Source organism: Procambarus clarkii, chromosome 62 (genome assembly GCF_040958095.1).
Source record: "Procambarus clarkii isolate CNS0578487 chromosome 62, FALCON_Pclarkii_2.0, whole genome shotgun sequence".
NCBI lineage: Eukaryota > Metazoa > Arthropoda > Malacostraca > Decapoda > Cambaridae > Procambarus > Procambarus clarkii.
The window spans coordinates 27,236,435-27,257,391 of NC_091211.1; the positions used below are offsets into that span (position 1 = coordinate 27,236,435).

At 49.6% G+C, this 20,957-nt stretch overlaps 1 protein-coding gene across 2 annotated transcripts in view; it reads right to left on the minus strand.

Moving 5' to 3' along the window:
• LOC123766391 (RAB3 GTPase activating protein subunit 1) overlaps positions 1 to 20,957 on the minus strand; it is a 155,734-nt gene that overhangs the window by 66,876 nt on the left and 67,901 nt on the right. For both annotated transcript variants that reach the window (XM_069308414.1, XM_069308413.1), the window contains exons 6-7: positions 11,581 to 11,785; positions 4,153 to 4,385 (exon numbers count right to left, since the gene is read on the minus strand). In XM_069308414.1, the coding sequence (XP_069164515.1) occupies positions 4,153 to 4,385; positions 11,581 to 11,785 (438 nt within the window). The remainder of the gene's footprint in view (positions 1 to 4,152; positions 4,386 to 11,580; positions 11,786 to 20,957) is intronic.

The window sequence follows — 20,957 nt, forward strand, 5'->3', positions numbered from 1 at the left end:
GGGTAAGAGCTACGAGGAGAGACTACGGGAAGTAAACCCCACGCACTGGGAGACAGAAAAACAAGAGGGGAAATGATCACCACATGCAAGATTCTTAGAGGAATCGATAGGGTAGATAAAGGCAGACTAGTTAAAACAAGGGGCACACTCACTATGGGACACAGGTGGAAATTGAGTGCCCAAATGAGTCAGAGACATTAGAAAGAAGTATTTCAGTGTCAGCGTAGAAGACAAATGGCACGCATGAGGAAGCGATGTGGTGGAGGCTGACTCCATACACAGCATCAAGCGTAGATATGAGAGCCCAGTAGGCACAAGAAGCTGAACATTTGTCGATTGAGAGTTGAGAGGCGGGGACCAAAGAGCCAGAGCTCAACCCCTGCAAGCACAACTAGGCAAGTACAACTATGTAAGCACAGAGGCCACGTAGATGTCAGGTGAATGACAGGTGACAGGCCGGACTAAAGAGTCAAAGCTCAAACCCCGCAAGCACAACTAGGTGAGGACAACTAGGTGAGTACAGAGAATCCAATGTACATGGAAGGGCTAAGCCAGGCACTGCAAGACGGGCAGGGAAGGAGTGACCCAGATAGTACCATGAAAAACGGGGCTGTGACCCACCGTGTAACAAAACACAGACAAACAAGTTAGGCCCCAGGAAGAATCACAGAAGGGCCAAACAAAATGCCACAACCAATCCCCAACACACATCCCCAGAATCAAAACTGCAGCAAAATGTCACCTCATAACATCCTGAGAGGGTAACATTTACCTCATAACAGTTACATCCACCATAGTACCTCGTAACATGGCTGAGGCGGAGCCCCTTGATTGACTCAAGCATGGTTTGGACATGTATATGAGTGGGACTGGATGGGTATAAATAGGAGCTGCCTCGTATGGGCCAATAGGCCATCTACAATCATCTGTGTAAGTATGGTCTTACATTCGTAACCAAAACCCATGAACCAGCGCCTAGCCGAAGTAGACGGCAGACCTCATAAACTCACCTGCAGAATGTAGGCACGAACACGTCACAACACAACATAGCCGAGAAGATTTCAGAAGCACCGCCATTGGAAGAAGGCCAGAGCAGCACATGCAGGAGAAGAGGAGAGTAGAGGCGAATGAGGCGCCCCCCCCCCCCCCCCCACTCACATGCAGGGGAAAGCCCTGCATCCTCCCCATAGAGGCAAGCCAGAACACCCCCAGTAGCTATGGGGCATGCACTGGAGAGATGAGAGGAACAAGAGGCGAAGCACCCGAGAGAAAAAGGACACGGAACACCAGCACATGTGTACACCGCCCATTACCAAAACAAACTCCCACGGCGCATGCGCAGGACACAAGGTCCGAACCGCACAGCCCACTCGGCAGGAAAGCGCTAACGAGGAGTATTTAAAGAAAACGAGCAGCTTCGAGAACACACAGAAGCAAGCACAAATCACGAAGGCACATAAAGGCACAGTCGCACTCGAGACCAAAAGTCATATAGAACCCCGAGAAGAGGAGAACATGATGGAGAAACCCTGTCCCAAAGAAGAAGGGTGAGTAAACGGAGAAGAGTACCCACCAACAGGACAGAACTGACAGACCCAAGGGACAAGGAACCAAACCCGATGCAGGGCCGACGCCCAACAACTCATACGTAGAGAGGGAAAAGGACAACCTCATTTCATGTAACCGCAAGCCCCGCTCATACGGAAGAAAACCCCGGCGGGGTCCAACGGGGGCCGAGGCTCCCCAAGTCGGCCCCTCCCCAGCCCTGGGAACCCACACGTCAGGCCCCGGGGCCGAGCCATCCCCCCAAAGCCCCAGCCTTACAAGAAAAGCCGGGGCAGCCAGAAAAGTACTAAGGAAGGGAGCCCACTGGCAGACTCATACAACACGGCTGGAGGAACAGGCTCGAATGCCTGTCACTTCCCTGGAAGGGGAATTCCCAGAGACCGCCCGAGTCTCAGGACCATTGAAGCCCCACCCCAACCCCGAACCCACAGACGGTGAGGATCTGGATGCAGGGAGGAAGGGGGGAAGACCAGACTAGACCACAACAGGGGAAAAACAAGTGGGGCGCAGATGAAAACAAACCCGAAGCAACCAATACCCCTTACCCCGTCACAACAACCAAAAATGGGGCAGCCTCGGGGCTTCCAGGGAGCAAACAACCCAAAGCGTCGCCATCAATTGAACTCGATGTGCAACATCCGTGCTGCCTGCACCCGCATAGTCAGCGTAAGACCGGGTAACAGAGCCCCAAACAAGCAACATAACTTGCAGGACTCCGGGCCGAAGGTGCCACCTACCCCACAGGCAGCAGAAGGAGGCAAAACAGTGAGTCACCCTGAGACAAGGGAACAGAGCAACTCTCGAACTCGCAATCAAGGCGGAGGACTCCGGGGTCACATCCATCGAACCCATGTCTCCCCGTGGGGATTCCCAGGGTCCTGAGATGGAACTCACGCTCAGGGAAGCCCAGGCAGGGTACTGCTAACCGACGCCCAAGTCGACCGAACAACTTTCTAAGAACTGAACCCCCGGGACGTGTACACTCACTTAGCAGGGGGAACCACCGGAAGAAGGAAGAATACTCAGTACACAGGGGGCAAGAACCAAGGCAGACCCCCCACCAGGAAGGCAAACAAAAAGAAAAAGAAAACCTCACACAAGAGGACAGCGTGCCCAGGCGGAACAGAGCCGGCCGCTATGATTGGTGAAAACAAGCTGTGCAGTACCCTGCACCCCTACCAGTGCAAACTGCCCCCTACCCTAAGGCGAACAAGGGAGACAGAACACCCTAGCACACAAAGGGCGGCCGAAAACCAAGCAGTAAACATTCTAGCAGAGGCAGAAGCCAAAGAACTTGTGGAAGGTGGCCCCAAGGACAGTACTTACAGGGCTAGGGAAGGAAGCCCTAGGTGCACACAGCCTGAGTACTGGAGAATCACTCCTGGCTCATACACCACCTAGAGGACATTCACCACACACAAGGCACAGCGCTGAAAACCACTGGAGCCAGAGCACACGACCGTTGCCGAGAGCATCAGCCTCAGAACTGAGAGGTGGATTGCCAGTGCGGGGATCTGGGGCTCCCCCTTCCCTCTCCCAGGGAGGGGGAAGCTGTGCAGACAGTGGCGTGGTGACATGTGACGTCATACTAGTTTGTTCGTTTCTGGGGAGTTCTATCCCTTTGTTCGGCTTTTTGTAGCAATTCTCACGAGAATAGGGGGTTGTTTTGGGACGCTTACCTTTCTGGGTGCCCAACCCGGTCAATGGCAGACAAACTTCCAACCACACGGGAGTTTCTAAAGGCCATTGCTCCTCGTGCCTCCTAACGAGGAGGCTCCTCCTAAGTGCCTCTTCTGAGGCGGGCCAGGTTCTGGCGCATGGTCCCAGAACCATGCCCAAGCCCTAGTAGGCCCACAGAACTCCATACACATGACTGATGTCAAAGTCTGACACATTAGCAAATCAGCCCAGATAGCTCCGGGGAGCCAACGGGGCTCCCCCAGAAAAGACTAATAAAAAATAGGACACTAAAGAGTCCAGAGGAATTTAAAATTATTTTTGTACTAAAATACAGCAAATTATTCAAAATCCAGGACAGCAGGTCAGTTCCAAGTGAACTCTTGCTTCAGTGAATTGCACCCAAAGTTTACTACTACTGTATATTATTTGTTGATTTATAGCAAATAATTTTTATAATTGTGTAAATAGCACACTTGCACATATTATGATACCAAATTCACTTGGAAAAGTAAATTTATAAACTATGACTTTTAATTTTGTTAAGCTTTTTGGCCTAATGGTAGACACCCACAATACTCGCTTGCATACAGCTCATTTATTTATGATTTTTACACTATACCATTTATATTTCTATATACATTTCTATCATTTTTGAAATTATCAAATGGCTAATAAAAACCTATCTGGTAATTAAAAAGTAATTGTAATAGCTATCTATATATTAGTCTTGAGTGCAATTAATATACAGTACTGTATACAGTACAGGTATCTTAAATCAGAAAAAAAATCAAGAATCTGGCATAAGCTTGTCTTTGACTAGGACATTTTTTTTTGTATACACTACAGTAATCTACTTTAATTTAAATTTTTCTTACTACTATGACCTCCAAAAAAACCACTACCTACCCTCCACCTCTGGAGTAAAAGCTGGTCCCAAGATCTGAGACACAGATTGATTATTTCGACACACGTGGAGAAACTCGGTGAGATATTCAGAAAGCAGGCACGGAGGAGATGTGTTGGTCACAAGGCGAGCCGTCCACAGAGGAGCCGAACCGGGGTTGAGGTCACTGTACACATCACTATCTACCAATACATCTTCACTAACACATGGCCACGTAGCAGAAAGATGCAGCTCACTGCAAGCACAATTTTAATACAATATTTTGAAAACTGAATATAACATTATACAAGATATTCTGTACTGTATATATATTTATTTACAGATTCAAAGGAAGGGTATATAGTTGGAATGGGGACCCATTCTGATTTTACTAGGCTTCCTTTCCCCCATATCAAATATATTCAGTTAAATGAAGGTTCTCCATGCCTGCTCTAAACAGTGACTCTACTGTACTCGCATTAAGGAAGGTTCCTGATCAAGAATGCCAACAGCTCACTAAAGTCCATTGTAATAATGAAACAACAGATTTTGAAATGGCTGTACTGATTTATAAAAGAATACCGTATTTGCTAATTCCCAATGCACAGGTTAAAAATACTAATCAAAACCACTGCACCTTGTAACACTGACAAAATCCCAGCAGTGCTTCAGCTGCTCTATTCAATAACATGCCCCTTGTAGACAATACTGAATAGGCATCCATGGAGACTACCTAACCTAGAGATACTCACTAATGCACATAATAAACAATTAGAGTTACAAGGCAAGTTCAATTAGGTAGGAGTATTTAGACAAATTGAGGAAAGGGCAGAAAACAATGATAATGCATTAAGGATTTTTAAGTATGGCACTGTTCTGTATTTTGGAAAGTTTTGGTGAGTTTGGAACTTAAATAACCTGACAAATTTCCTTACCCACTGCTGAGCTATTCTCAACTTACAGTTCACATACTCTTGTGACACGTTGAACACTGATAGTCAAGAAGTTAATACTTCTGCCACATCTGGATGGCTTACCAAGTTGTAAAAGTCTTAATTTCTAAATATCTTGCAACTACACTGAAGGCCATAAATATTTTTTTTAGGAAACGTACAAAAAATCTAAATTGGCTCCTACAAAACAAAAAATAAAATGGAAAGACTGGAATATTAGTAAAATAAAAACAATAATGCTCCATAATGATAGTACAATACAGTCTGCATTTAAAAAAAACCCAGCATTGAATGTAATGAAACGCCATTTTCTGGGGGAGTCCTGGAGGCTTCCCGGAGCTATCCCAGGCTGATATGCTAATGTCAGACTTTGGCATCAGTCATGTGTATGGAGTTCTTAGGCCTACCGGGGACCACGGCCAGAACCGGGCCCCCTCAGAGAGGCAAGGGGAGCAATGGCCTATAGAAGCCCTGTGTGGTTGGAAGCATTCTATGTCTGCCATCGACTGGAACAGGCACCCAGAAAGGTAAGCGCCTCAAAATAAACCCCTATTCTGGTTAAAATTGCTACCAAAAGCCGAACTAGTGGATAGAACTCCCCAAAAGAAAACAAGCAAACTAGTGTGACGTCACACGCCGCCGCGCCGCTGTCTGCACAGCTCCCCCCTCCCCGGGAGGGGGAAGGGGGAGCCCCAGACCCTCCACGCCGGCTACCCACACCTCAGTTCTTGAGGCTGGATGTCAAAAAACGCGAAAAAAATGCCGACCGGAAGGAGGGAGGGATGCCGGGGAGCCTCCGGGACTCACCTAGAAAATGGCGTTTCATTACATTCAACGCTGGTTTTCTGGGGGGAGCCCCGTCGGCTCCCCGGAGCTAACTACCCACAGACGGAAAAAGAGGGACTTACCCGGGAGGCGGTCGATGCTCACTCCTCAACTCGAAGCCGAGACAACTGGCTGCAACCGCTGACCCAAAGCAACACAGGCCTGACGGGGCCCAGGGACATTCACAAGGTAACGAGCAGCCAGAACCCTGTTCGACTGCCAAAATCCCTGTGCCCGAATATCAGACCAAGACATATTCCCAAAGACTGCAGCAAGAGCCGCGAACTTACGAACGTCATGGGCACGGGGATAGACCGCAGGCTGGCTGGACTTAATAACCCTGCGGACGACCTGGGAGACCCGAACCCGCAAACAGGGAAGAAGGGAAACCGGATCAACCCACAGCGCGTCCCCGGACACAGAAGCCGTGGCGCGCAAATAACGGCGAAGCGCCGCAACCGGACACAAAACATGATGCACCCCCAATACAAACACCACATGCAAAGCACAGTGCAGTAGCGACACCGGAGCCAGAGCACACGACCTTCGCCTATAGCATCAGCCTCAAGAACTGAGGTGTGGGTAGCCGGCGTGGAGGGTCTGGGGCTCCCCCTTCCCCCTCCCGGGAAGGGGGGAGCTGCGCAGACAGCGGCGCGGCGGCGTGTGACGTCACACTAGTTTGCTTGTTTTCTTTTGGGGAGTTCTATCCACTAGTTCGACTTTTGGTAGCAATTTTAACCAGAATAGGGGTTTGTTTTGAGGTGCTTACCTTTCTGGGTGCCTGTTCCAGTCGATGGCAGACATAGAATGCTTCCAACCACACGGGGGCTTCTATAGGCCATTGCTCCCCTTGCCTCTCTGAGGGGGCCCGGTACTGGCCGTGGTCCCTGGTAGGCCTAAGAGCTCCATACACGACTGATGCCAAAGTCTGACATTAGCATATCAGCCTGGGATAGCTCTGGGAAGCCGACGGGGCTCCCCCCAGAAAAACAGCGTTGAATGTAATGAAACGCCATTTTCTGGACGAAACCCAGAGGCTCCCTGGAGCTATACTGGGCTGATGTGTATATATTAGACCATGGCAACAGTCAATTGAAGGAGTTCTAAGCCTACCGGGGACCAGAGCCAGAACCTGGCCCCCTCAAGAGAGGCACGAGGAGCAATGGCCTAAAGATACCCCCGTGTAATTGGAAGCAGTCTTTGCCATCTACCAGGTCAGGCACTCAGAAAGGTAGAAATTCCAAAACAAACTACTGCTGATCAAATAAATTGCAAACCGAAAGCTGAACTAGCAACAGTAACAACTCCCCAATCAAAACCAAGGAAACAAGTATGACGTCACCACAAACGCCGCGCATCCGTCTGCACAACTCTCCCTCCGGGTCCCAGACCTCCACGCCGACAACTCTCCTCAGTTCAGAGGCTGAGCATCAAAAAATGCGAAAAACCGCCGACTGGAGGGAGGTAGGGATGCCGCGGAGCCTCTGGGTCTCGCCCAGAAAATGGCGTTTCATTACTTTCAACGCTGGTTTTCTGTGGAGAGCCCCTTCGGCTCCCTGGAGATACCTAACCAAAGACAAAGAAAAAGAGTGACTTACCTGGGAGGTGGTCATCTCTCGCTCCTCAACTTGAAGTCGAGACAAATGGCTGCAACCTGCAACCCAAGGCTACACACACCCGAGAAGGCCCAGGAATATAAACGAGACACCGTGCAGCCAGGAACCTGTTCGACCTCCATAAGCCCCGTGCCCAAATGTCAGCCCAGGACATATTCCCCAAAACAGCAGCCAAAGCCGCGAACTGACAAACGTCGTGGGCACTGGGATAGACCGCAGGTTGGCTGGACCGAATAATACTGTGGACAACCTGCGAGAACTGCACCTTGGAACAGGGAAGAAGGGAAACCGGATCCACCCAAAGCGTGTCCCCTACCACTGAGGCTGTGGCTGCAGATACCGGCAAAGAGCCGCAACTGGACACAAAACATGATGCACCCCGGCCGAACCAACCAAGCATCAACAACTCAAGGACCCCTTTGGAAAGCAGCAGACCGATTCTTCACCATAAAAGGAGAAGGTTGCAAATGAACGAAACAACCACCAGGACCGAAAGAGCAGAAACCCCTGCGCCGGAGGAGAGCATGAAGCTCCCCAATCCGACCCCCAGAGGCCAATGCCCTCAAGAAAGAGTGTCTTTGAAAACAGTCGTTGAACTGAGGGGGCCACCACAAACCGAGGAGAATAGAGAAAAAGAGAGAACCCGGTCCACCGACCAGGACGGCTCAGGCGGCACGTGAGCAGGCCGGAGGTGAAACAACGTCCAAGAACGCTTGCGGAACGGAGCAGAAGAGACATCCACCGCGAAAGCAAGCTGCAGCGGGACCGCCAGCGCCGCATGAAATAAGACGACAGTATTTGGCACAAGATGATGGTCCTGAAACAACTAAGAGAGAAAGGACAAAACCTGATCAGAATTGAAGACAATCTACGAAGAGACAAAAAATTACCGAAAGGATCACCAGGAAATTTTATACTGCCGTTTAGACAAAACTCGCACGTGGGACACCATCAACTAAGCCACCTGGTCACCATACAAGTAGCGATACACCCGCGTCAAAGAGACCAGACGTGAAGAGTGAAAGAGAAGATTGAACCAGCCACGTAACGGACCGGACCGATCTGCTGAAAGAGGCGGAGCCGCGGGAAGACTCTTGGGTTCGGACATCGAGCACGAAGAGCCTGAAACCAAGGCTTGCCAGGCCACCAAGGAGCCAACAGGACTACTCTCCCTTGGCAAGTCTCCAACCGAGCCAGGATCCAGAGCAACAACCGGACCAGTTGTACAGAGGTAAGAGGTACAGGTGACTCCGCCCTCGACCATTCCAGCCAAAAGGCATCGACCCTGACGGCCTCGCAGTTGGGAAGGTCGCCTCATAAACTGGAAGACACCTGGAACACGCCGATGCGAATAGGTCCACCTCTGGGCGCCCGTACATCCGACAGACCCAACTGAACGAGTCGGCGTCGACCGTCCATTCCGTGAAAAGGGGAATGAACTGAGACAGGCCATCCGCCAGGACGTTTGACGCCCCCTGAACATGAACCGCCAGGAGAGCCAAACTCCGAAAGCTCAGCAGACGAGTCACACGAAGCGACCAGCCCCAAAGAACCAAGGACCGCATCAAACCCCTGCGGTTCAGGCAATGAACCACCGGGGAGCAGTCTGAAAGGAGCCGGATCATTGCTGATCGAGCGACCCAAATCCTCTGAAGCGAATGCCACACCGCCACAAATTCCCTCGCCATGCTGTGAGCTCGAAAGAAGGACGGACCCCACCGACCCTGGCCGGCCTGGTGAGCACTTGTCACAAAACCCCAGCCGAGAAACGAGGCATCCGTGAACACATCAAGCGAGAACTCAGGGAAGTACCATGGCACAGAACCCCGAAAAACCCGCAGAGGAAGCCAGCGATGCAGCAGCCGACGCAAGGCTCCCAGGATCTGAACCCATCGATTGCAAGAGCAGCAGAAGGGACGACCCTGAAGAAACTAGAACATCCGCCAAAGCTGGATCCAACCCGATGGGTAGACCAGCATAGCGAAGTTCAGGCTCCCGCACAGCCACTTAAACAACCGACGTGTGACCCGGGTGCCCTCCAAAAACAGCCGGAGGCGAGACCGCTGGTGTAACAGCGTCGCAGGAGGGAGAGACAAGGAAGTAATCTGAGAATCCCACACCATACCCAGCCAAGTCCGAACCTGAGAGGGAACCAAAAGGGACTTCCTCCAGATCACCATGAACCCAAACCCGGCAAGCTGGGAAAGAACCATATTCCTGGTGAGCAGACACGCGAACTGGCTGGGAGCCCACACCAGCCAGTCGTCGAGGTAAGCCAGAACCTGAACTCCCTAACAGAAGCAAGCAGGTCAAAAAGGCAACAAAAGTGGTAAGCCAGACCCTCCACCATGAATCTATCCAGTCCCTGAACCCCGGTTGAATGGAAACATGCCAATACACGCCCCTGAGATCCAGGGACTCCATCCGGTTCCAACAGAAGCCGGACCCGAGACAGAGCGGTCATCCGAAAGGAGGGGCAAGGAATCCAGGGACACAGGACAAGTCTAGAATGAACCACAGGTCCGCACAGTCCTGTTTTGGCACTGGAATAGGCGGGAACCCCCACCCCCCACAAAAGGGATGGGGTCGAGTCTACCATGCCCAAGAGCACCCACTCCAAGATAACCCGACAGTGCAGGGGAAGAAGCCCGCCATGTTAGCCCCAAACTCCCCCGGAGGATAAGACCCGAATGCCCATGGATCGCAGGACCAGGCGTGAGCCAACAGTGAACCTTCCCTCTCCCATCCAGGTTTCGTTGACCCAACAGGCAGCATGACGGAGGCAAAAGTGGTGACCGTCACCCCCCCCCCGAGACAAGGGCACACAGCAACCTTGAAACCTGCACGAGGTGAGCTGGAACTCAGAAGACATATCCATAGGTCCACCGAGCTTTGACAGGATTTTCCAGGGGCCCGTACACTGACTGTTACAGGAAGCCTGGGGAAAGCAATGTGTTGCTAACCGGTTAATACCCAAAGCTAACATGGGAGGGAGTGGAGATCAAAACTCTGAAACCACTGCCACATGTACAATCACGGGGGCCTGGCGAAGGGCCACCAATATATTATAAGGGAAACTATAACCACACCTCGGCAGACCCCCACCAGGCAAGGAAAACAAATAAGAAAAACCCTGCAAAAGTACAATGTCCCCAGAGGAAACGGGAACCGGCTGCCGTGTATGTAGGCAAGCTACACAACACCTTGACGCCCCAAACAACACGATACCAATCTCTATCCAAGGCTAAACAAGGGGCCACAAAACCCCAGCTGGCCCCAAGTGTGGGGTAAATGCCGAGCAGCAAAAACCCCTACGGAATTAGTTCCCGAACGCACCAGGGAAGAGAACCCTAACATGCAAATGCAGTACTGTACTCACAAGGCACTTAAGGAAGGATGCCCCTAAGCGCATACAGCCCCGGTACTCTTGAGGACACCTGGTCACCACACACAATGACACCGCAGAGGATATCATGAAGGTAAACTCTGCTTGGAATCCGAGGCCAGAGATGATGTCCATCCCTGGATCGCTTAAGCCAATGAACTGGAGTTGCTAGGTAGGTGACAAGGGGGGTCTGGGGCTCCCCCCTCCTTCTCCCAGGGAGGGGAGGAGAGGGTTGTGCAGACGAGCGACACAATGGCGTGGTGTGACATTTGCTTGTTTCCTTGGGAATTGAGGGAGTTCTGCCTTTGATTTTCAGTTGCAATTTTCTTAGCATGTGGGGTCTGTTTTGTTATGCTTACCTTTCTGGTAGGCTAACCCCAGTCGATGGCAGAAAAGGAAAACCTGCATCCACAGGGGGGATTTTCCAGGGCGATTGCTCCCTGTGCCTCTCTGAGGGTGCCAGGTTCTGGCTCGTGATCCCCAGTAAGCTAAACTACATTGACTAAAGCCCTGGTCTAATGTATCGGATATTAGCCCGATAGCTCCAGGGAGTCGCAGGGGCTCCCCACAGAAAAGTACATTATATTAAACAAAACAAAATATAAACCAGGTAAACTAATTTATACGCAGAAAATACTGAAAATATTTTAACAATATTTCACATAAACGTACCTGACTGGATCACTTAGTGCCCCAAATGGCAACTTTCCCAAATCGGAAAAGCCAACCTCCGTTAGTGTGGCATCAAAATCTGGTGGCTGTTGTGTCCACAGTGTGTGAGGCCATTCGGAGAGAATATATGTGAATCTCACCGATACCAAAACAGGAGGGGACGCCACAGTACACTGGAGTTTATTTCGAAATACATCCAGAAGCCCTAAAAAGAGGAACTAAAATTTAACAAAATCTATAATGTACTGTATTCTTGATCTTAAGATGTACTTTTATATAAAACTATATTCTGTACTGTATATATACAAAATCTACTTGAATTTACCTGAGGGGCCACTGTCCATGGCCTCAACGAGGACAGGAAGATGGTGGTTTGTCAAAGGTCCTCCTATTCCTAATACACTAGGAAATTTACTGAAAGACTACATGACATTATGAAGAATTAAAATGAGTAAATTTAACTGGCAAAGTTGATACTAATTGTTATATATTAAGTAATGTAATTGGATATGGCTTCAGGTAAAAGCACTACTGTAACTCTGTTCTTCCTTCCACAGTGAGTCTTTTCATAAATAAATTCAGGACATTTTATATTGGCTTCGACAGGAACAGGAAGAGAGAAGCATATCAAAGGTACCTCCATAATTTCTGAGGATTTTTTCCAGTTCGATTTTGAACTTGAACACCGTCTTGGCATTTACGGGTTTGGCAGGCGGACAATTCATTACCTACTGAGTGATGAAATTCTTGAGGTCTATTTTATATTGTGGCTTCTCAGGATTAAAGCTGTTACCCACTGTAAGTTACACTGGATCTTTAAAGAAGTGGTCTGGATTAACACTTTGGCGTGCCCCGCCCGCCACCCCTCAACTGTGTGATTTGGGTCCCAGAGTTTCACGGGAGCGCGCGTTAATTCTGAAAAGTGTATACTCTCTTCAACTTAGTCATCTTAATTCTCGTCCTACGAGATTAAATTTGGTATCATTGTGTTCGCAATAGAATTCTCTACAGCACTAAATGCATATAAACTCCAAAAGCCCGGCTAATTACCTGCAGCAAACAGAGAAAATGTGAACGAGTTACCCAGGAGCGCGCAAAAGCGATAAAATGTGTTCACTCTTTTCACTCTGGTCACCTCAATTTTCGTCCTAGGTCTTTCATTTTGGTATCAATGGGTTCGCAATAGAATTCTCTAGAGGAACATTAGCATATAAAATAAAAAACCTGGTCATGCTCTACCCGCCGACGAGTTGAAGACGGGCCACGCGTTAACCGCGAGTGAGCGCCCGGATGCCTTCCAGCTACACTCCCAATTCCTGCCCACAAATGTTTAGTATTTAGTATTTTAGTATATTTAGTATTATAGTTTAGTATTTTTTGTGTAGTAGTTGTACATCACATAAGCATTGTAGATAGCCATTTGCACAAAATAGATGGTCATTTTCTTCGCCCATTTGTGAGTTTTCCTTATGAAGTGATAATATTTGGTCATTTGATCAAAGTGATCAACACCTTTCCTGTTTGTATTGTAGTCACAGATTGCATTCTGCTTGTTGACAGTTACCAAACAGTCCCCAAAAAATTGGATAAAAACCTGATTTTTGGCAATTATTTTAGTGGATGACGCAATGCTGCATCATGCCCGAGATTACCGACAGTAAACGGATGACGCAATGCTGCGTCATGCCCGGACTAAAATGTTAATGTCTTCGAAATTGTTCAGCATTTTAAAAGGTCTCGATGAGGTCAAACCTAACGTAATTACCCAAGTGTAATTACAGGAGAGCTACGCTCGTGGTGTCCCATTTTCCCAATACTCTGTCATATAACTCTTCGAAACTTCTGACAGCTTTGGCCTTCACCACCTTCTCACTTAACTTGTTCCAACCATCTACTACTCTGCATAAGAAAACTTTCAAATTTTTTGGGGGCACCTTTGTTTCCTTAGTTTGAATCTGTGTCCTCTTGTTCTTGAAGTTGCTGGTTTCAGAAAACTCTGTCAATTTGGTCAATTACTAATGTGATAATCCCATGCACATGCTTCTAGCGACAAGACCACGACATGGTACAAGGATTACAACCTGGAGTTCTACTGAACCCACAAGGATTTCCTGATGCTTTTACTGAAGCTGGAGCAGGAATTTCACACAATCCCCCCAATGCAATTGTGGCTCTGTCATCTATGACTTGTTCTTCCTTTGTTTTTGTTTTTTGGTATGCGCCTGTGGGTGACAAATGCTAATTAGCCCTGAGTAACACGAGGGTTAATGTCTCCGTTTGTCGTAGTGGTCAAGTAGCTGTGAGAGGCATGATCTTTCCACTCTGAATCCATGTTGGCCTGGGTTGTGGAGTTCATTGGTCTCCATGAAACTGGTGACCTGACTCCTGGTCACTCTCTCAAATACTTTTATTATGTGGAACATTAGTGCAACTGGTCTAGAATTCTTTGCCAATGCTTTGCTCCCTCCCTTGCCTCTGAAGCTTTTTTCTCAATACACAGAGTAATCACACTAACGATACTGCATCAATGAGAAAATCCACAGGAGCAGTGATGAGGGTTTGAACCTATGCAGTGGGTGTTCCCACGCACACACTTCTAGCGATTAGGGGATTGTGTGAAAATCCTGTTCCAGCTTCAGTGGAAGCCTCAGGAAATCCTTGTGGGTTCAGTAGAACTCCAGGTTGTAATCCTTATACCATGTTGTGGTTTAGTTGCTAGAAGCGTGTGTGGAGAACATCTACCACATAGGTTTCAACCCTCATCACTGCTCCTACGGATTTTCTCTTGTTTTTCAGATACAAAAGCCATTTTGTAGTGTGCCGCTGCACCTTTTCCAGTTTATTGATATGCTTCTTGAGATATGGGCACTATACAACTGCTGCATATTCCAATTTTGGTCTTACAAAAGTCATGAACAGTTTCTTTAGTATTTCACCATCCACGTGCAAGTTTCACCACCAAAGCAAGTCTGAAGTTGGAAAGTGACACATACTTTCCTTTCACAATGTTCTTTGTGTGTTCCTCTGGTGACAGCTTACTATCCAAAACCACCCCTAGGTCTCATTCTTTATTAGAGTTCTGTAATTCCTTATCAAATAATTTGCAAATTGTGTGGGTTTATTTTTCCTGATTCTCCATTTCATAACATGGTATTTATTCACATTGAATTTCATTTGCCACTTGACACTCCACACTCTTATTTTATCTAGATCAATTTGAAGGGGATTACATTCGTCTGCATCTCCTATCTTCTCCAATATTTTAGCATCATTTGCAAACATGTTCATATAATTCTGTATTCCTTCTGGTAGATAGCTTATATATACGAACATTACTGGTGCAAGAACTGAATCCTGTCGTACTCCGCTAGTAACACTCCTCCAGTAGATATATTGTCTCTGATTACTGCCCTCATCCGTCAGTTAGAAACTTTTCCTCCATGTCAGAAGTCTCCCTGTCACCCCTCCCGCATGTTCTAGTTTCCAGAACAGCCTCTTGTGTGGGACTATCAAAAGCCTTTTCCGGGGGGAGCCCCGTCAGCTTCCCGGAGCTATCCAGGCTGATATGCCAATGTCAGACTTTGGCATCAGTCATGTGTATGAAGTTCTGTGGGCCTACCAGGGACCACGAGCCAGAACCTAGCCCACTCAGAGAGGCATGGGGAGCAATGGCCCATAGAAACCCCCGTGTTGTTGGAAGCATTCTGTATGCCATCGATCGGGTCAGGCACCCAGAAAGGCAAGCGTCCCAAAACAAACCCCTATTCTGGTGATAATTGCTACAAATAGTCGAACAAATGGATAGAACTGGTCTGGTCTGGTTCTGGTGCATTCTGGCCCTCCCTACCTGCTGCCGGCCCCGAAACGTCTAAGGGTTTCGGAGTCGGAGCAGGGTTTAGTTGGTCTTGAAACTTGGGCAGTCTCGGGGATGCCCTTTCCGGTGTGGTGACGGAGACATGCGAGTCCAATCTTCCTGATGAAGCCTCCGGGTCTGACTAGGGGGCCCCCTTCCGTCTGGCTTATTTGGCTGCCCCAGCCTCTTCTTTTGAGGCCCGTGCTTTGGGGGATGACTTGGCCCCCGGGTCCTGCGGTGGAGGATCCTGGGGCGGGAGAGGGGCTGACTTGGGGACCTTCGGCCCTGTTGGATTCTGCCTGGGTTTTTCTGCCCTCTGAGCAAGGCTTACTGTTTCAAGGAGTGGGGTTCTCTTCCCCTCCCCCTCTGCATACAAATTGGATTTGGTGTCTGCCCCTCCCCATGTCCGTGTCCCTCCGAGTGCGTCGGTTCCGTCTTTCTGGAGGTTTTCGGCTTACGGCATCCTACTGTCTGAGGTACGGGCAGCCCTACTGGCTTACCTCCTGCGCAACCCGAATTATGCCTCGCTTATGGCATAAGTCTTCTTTCAGGTTTGGGCCAGCGTTCCCTTTCTGGGTCCATTAAGAGGTTCCGGAATCGTCCTGGCTGGCGGACTGTCCTGTGTTTGCTTTGGAGGCTTGGCATTCCTTCTGTCTTTCCTGCACGCTTGAGTGGCGCGAGGCTTCAATGGTGGTTCAGGTTTTCCTGAGGGGGGGGGGGAACAATCTTGAGCACCTCAATGAGAGCATGTTTGCCCCAGCCCTTTCCAGGGATTGTAACACTGTAAAAGTGTTTGGTTTAGTTTATTTAAAATATATATAGAATATGAGTCAGAGACAGGAATTGGAGAAGGCGCCAAGTTGTCGGCCGGAGATCTCACACCTCTAACCGTTAATGACCCCAAGTGACCTGAGGTCAGATCATGCGAATTTCACCTTACTTCTACTAATCTTATAATTGGAGCCTGGTAGCCTTCAAACATGCCGACGTTTAAGGAGTGGCTTGGTAGAGTGCCTAAGGCTATCTACTTGTGGGCGGAGTTAGTTACTAGGCTCCCCAATATATACTCGGAGAACGATCGATTCGAGAGCATTGAGCATTAACGACAGAGAAGAACGGCAGTCAGCAGAGCAGAGGAGATGGCCCTCGCAGGGAGGCTGTCGGCCGGCAGGGCGAGACAGTCTCTGTCAAGCTACAGACCCCCCCCCCCTCTATCCAGCTATAGGCAGAGACACTTGGTGAGTTGAGCAGTAAGGTGACTTGGTCGTGTTTTACAAGTGTTGTGTGATGATCAGGGGCAGTCAGTTGTAGTGTTCTCAGATTCTTGGAGGATGACTCACTTTACATATATATCTTGAACATTGCTTAAATTATGATACTTAGTATGTGAAATATAATTGAATGTATTATTTAAATGGCCTTTAACTGTGTCCCCTATGTTTGGAGTTGATACTTGGTAATAACATCTTTTGAGAATATTGCGATACAGACAAGTTCCATTCCTTGTCTTGTATGTGATGGTCTAGAATGGATGGTGGCAGCATTTCGTCTTCTACTATCTACTCTTCTACTTCTACCTATCTATTCCTCTCCCTCCACCCCTCTCTAAACTCTCCCTTTCAACTAATGACCCTCCTCGCTCCTCCCACCTCTCTCCTCTCTCACCCCAAACCCTCACTAATTACTTCACTATTCATTTCTTCCCTTTTGTTTTCTCTTATACGTTTGTGGCCGTGAAATATATTCTAGAGTTCTCTCTAGAGTTTCAGGTAGATGATCCAGTTACGACGCCTTGTAGTCATAGCACCTAGGTAGTCAAATACCTAGGTTACAAGGTGTTGAACGAGAGAGGTTGCCTTAGGAACTCTGGGAGTGCTCTAGAATAGTTAGCTAACTGGGGACGGGATAACGGACTAGAGAGAGCTGTTTCCCCCGGCCTCGTTAGTTAACTGGGGGGTGGAATAATGGACAAGATAGAGCTATTTCCCCCACCCCCCATTACAGGATGTTGGCGTAGTGCAGCTCCATGTGCAGGTTCCCTCCCTTTTGGCTGCGCAGGTTGCCGAGGATTTGCGTGCCCGTGGCCTCTTGGCTTCGACCTTGCTTTTCTTTTCTCTCCTGGAGCTTTCTTCGGACTGGCATGCGGAGGATGTGAGGATGCTTGGGGCTGTTCCAGGGTCCGGTGCCTTGGGCTCGGCGGCATGCTCGTCGGCTGCCTTGTTGAAACTCTTTGCGGTGATCCTGCGGGATCTGGTTTCCCTGTTTTATGCTTCCCGGCTCGCGTGTCGTCAGGGGGGTCCTTGCCTCCTCTCTGGAATCGGCCTGGGCCCTGGCTCTTAGGATGTCTTCTCCCTTTTGTCCTCTGCTTTTTTGCGGATTCTGCCGTGGCGCAGTATTTGCAGGCTGCTTTGGCTAGTTGTAGTCCTATGTCCGACTTGTTGGTTCTCAAAAGGTCCGGGGGGGATTCCCAGCGAAGTCGTGCCAGGACTCAGGGTTCCTCTCGTCGTGGTAGGCCTCTGGTGCCAGGTTTGGGTCTGGCCCCGCCTTCGGACCTACCTTCGTCTGGTCAGCGTAGTGTTCACTCTGTGCGAGGTTCAGGGTCTCGTAAGGGGCGCCAGCCCTTTCACAGTTCGCCCATTGACGGGTCGAAGGGAGGGACCCCACCAGACCCCACCGTCCCAGGCTGGCCAGGGACGGTGGGATCCGTCCTTCCGTCGGGCCCACAGCACGATGCCGGAGTTTGTGGCAGTGTAGTTTTTCCTCCGGAGGGTTCGGGTCACCAGCAGATTGATGATCCGGCTTTATTCGGACTGCTCCCTGGTGGTTCATTGCCTGAACAGAGGGGGGGGTTCGATGCGGTCCTTGGCTCTTTGCCGCTGGTCGCTTCGGGTGACTCGTCTGCCGAGTTCTCGGGGTTTGGCTCTCTTGGCAGTTCATGTACGGGGAGTGTCCAACATCTTGGCGGACGGCCTGTCTCGTTTTGTTCCTCTGGCCACGGAATGAATGGTCGACGCCGACGCCTTTTGTTGACTATGCCAGACGTTTGGGCGCCCAGAGGTGGATCACTTCGCGTCAGTCGTGGTCATGGCGCCTTCTGCAGTATGTGGCGCCCTTCCCCGACTGCGAAGTCGTTGGGGTCGATGCCTTTTGGCAGGACTGGACGAGGTGGGGGTTCCTGTACCTCTTTTCCCCGGTTCCGCTGTTGCTTCAGATCCTGACTCGCTTGGAGACGTACCAGAGTAGAGTAGTCCTCTTGGCCCCGTGGTAGCCAGCCCAGCCGTGGTTTCAGACCTGCTTGCTTTGTGTCCGAACCCGGAGGTTTTCCCGTGACTCCGCCTCTTCCAACAGATCAGACAGGTGTGTCACGTGGCTGGTTCGCTCTTCTCGAGTTTTCACGCATGGTGTTTTTGACTCAAGTTTATCATCCTATGGTGATCAGGTGGCTTCCTTGTTGGTGTCCCACCTGCGGGCTTCATCTCGGCGGCAGCATGAAGTTTCCTGGCGGTCCTTCCGGTTCTTTTGACTCTTTGTCGTTGTGCTTCGCTTTCGGCTCGGGTGTTGTCCTTTCTCTCTTGGTTGTTCCAGGACCGTCATCTTATGCCGAATACTTTTGCCTCGTATCGTGCGGTGCTGGTGGAGCCGCTGCAGCTTGCTTTCGGTATTGATGTTACTTCTGCACCGTTTCGCAAGCTATCTTGAGCATTGTTTCACTTCTGGCCTGCTCATGCGCGACCTGAGCTGTCCTGGTCTTTGGACAGAGTACTCTCTTTTCTCTCTTCTCCTTGGTTCGTGGTGGCCTCATCGGTTCAGGATTGTTTCTCAAAGACTCTTTTCCCATTGGCATTGGCCTCTGGGGGTCGGGTCAGTGAGCTTCATGCTCTTCTCCAGTGCAGGGGTTTCTGCTCTTTCGGTCGTGGCGATTGGTTTGTTCGTCTACAGCCGTCTCCTCCTTTTCTGGTGAAGAATGAGATGGCTGCTTTCCAGACGGGTCCCTGGGTTGTTGATGCTTGGTTAGTCAGGCTGGGGGTGCATCATGTTTAGTGTCCGTATGCGGCCCTCCGCCGTTATTTGCGTGCCACGGCTTCTGTGTCCGGGGACATGCTTTGGGTTGTTCCAGTTTCTCTCCGTCCCTGTTCGCGGGTGCGGATCTCCAAGGTCGTCTGCAGGGTTATTAAGGCTAGCCAGCCTACAGTCTATCCCCGTGCTCATGATGTTCGTAAGTTCGCTGCTCTTTTTGCCATCGTTGGCAACATGCCCTGGGAGGGCATTCAGGCACGGGGTTTTTGGCAGTCGAACAGGGTCTTAGTTGCGCACTACCTCATGAACTTTCCTGGGCCTAGTCGGGCCTGTGTTGCTTTGGGTCGGCGGTTGCAACCAGTTGTCTCGACTTCAGGTTGAGGAGTGAGTAGCACCCGCCTCCCAGACAAGTCCCTCTATTTTTCCTCTGTGGGTAGTTAGCTCCAGGGAGCCGACGGGGCTCCCCCCAGAAAACCAGCGTTGAATGTAATGAAACGCCATTTTCTGGGCGAGACCCGGAGGCTTCCCGGCAACCCTCCCTCCCCCCGATCAGCGGTATTCGCGTGTTTTGATGTCCAGCCTCAGAACTGACGGGTGGATGGCCGGTGCGTGTGTCTGGGGCTCCCCCTTCCCCCTCCCAGGGAGGGAGGGAGCTGTGCAGACAGCGGTGCGGTGACGTGTGACGTCATGCTCGTTTGCTCGTTTCTTTTTGGGGAGTTCTATCCACTTGTTCGACTTTTTGTAGCAATTTTCACCAGAATGGGGGTTTGTTTTGAGGCGCTTACCTTTCTGGGTGCCTGACCTGGTCGATGGCAGACATAGAATGCTTCCAACCACATGGGAGTTTCTATAGGCCATTTCTCCCCATGCCTCTCTGAGGGGGCCAGGTTCTGGCTTGTGGTCCCTGGTAGGCTCACAGAACTCCATACACATGACTGATGCCAAAGTCTGACATTAGTATATCAGCCTGGATAGCTCCGAGGAGCCTCCGGGTCTCGCCCAGAAAATGGCGTTTCATTACATTCAACGCTGGTTTTTTTAGGTCCAAATAGGCAGTCAACCCAACTACCTCTTTCCTGTAGTATATCTGTGGCTCTGTCATGAAAACTAAGTACAGCAGATCTGTTACACAGGATCTTTCTGTTCGAAAACCATACTGTGTCTTATGTCATTAGTCTCTAGGTGTTCAACCCAAGTGTCTTCGACTATATTTTTAGTGTTTTGACTTCCATGTCTGTTAATAATATGGGTCTATAATTTAAAGGTTCCTCTCTACTACCATTTTTATAGATTGGTACAATGTTTGCCTTTTTCCATATATCTGCTTAGATTCCTGTGCACAAGGATGTCTGGAATATTAATTTGGAGTGGAAAGCTCAGCTCAGTTGCACATTTTCACAGTACCCAAGGTGAAACTATCAGGTCCAACATCTTTATTTTGTCCTGGCCTAATGAGTAATTTTTTCCACTTCGTCTTGAGATACAGTACCTTTATGTATTATATGGC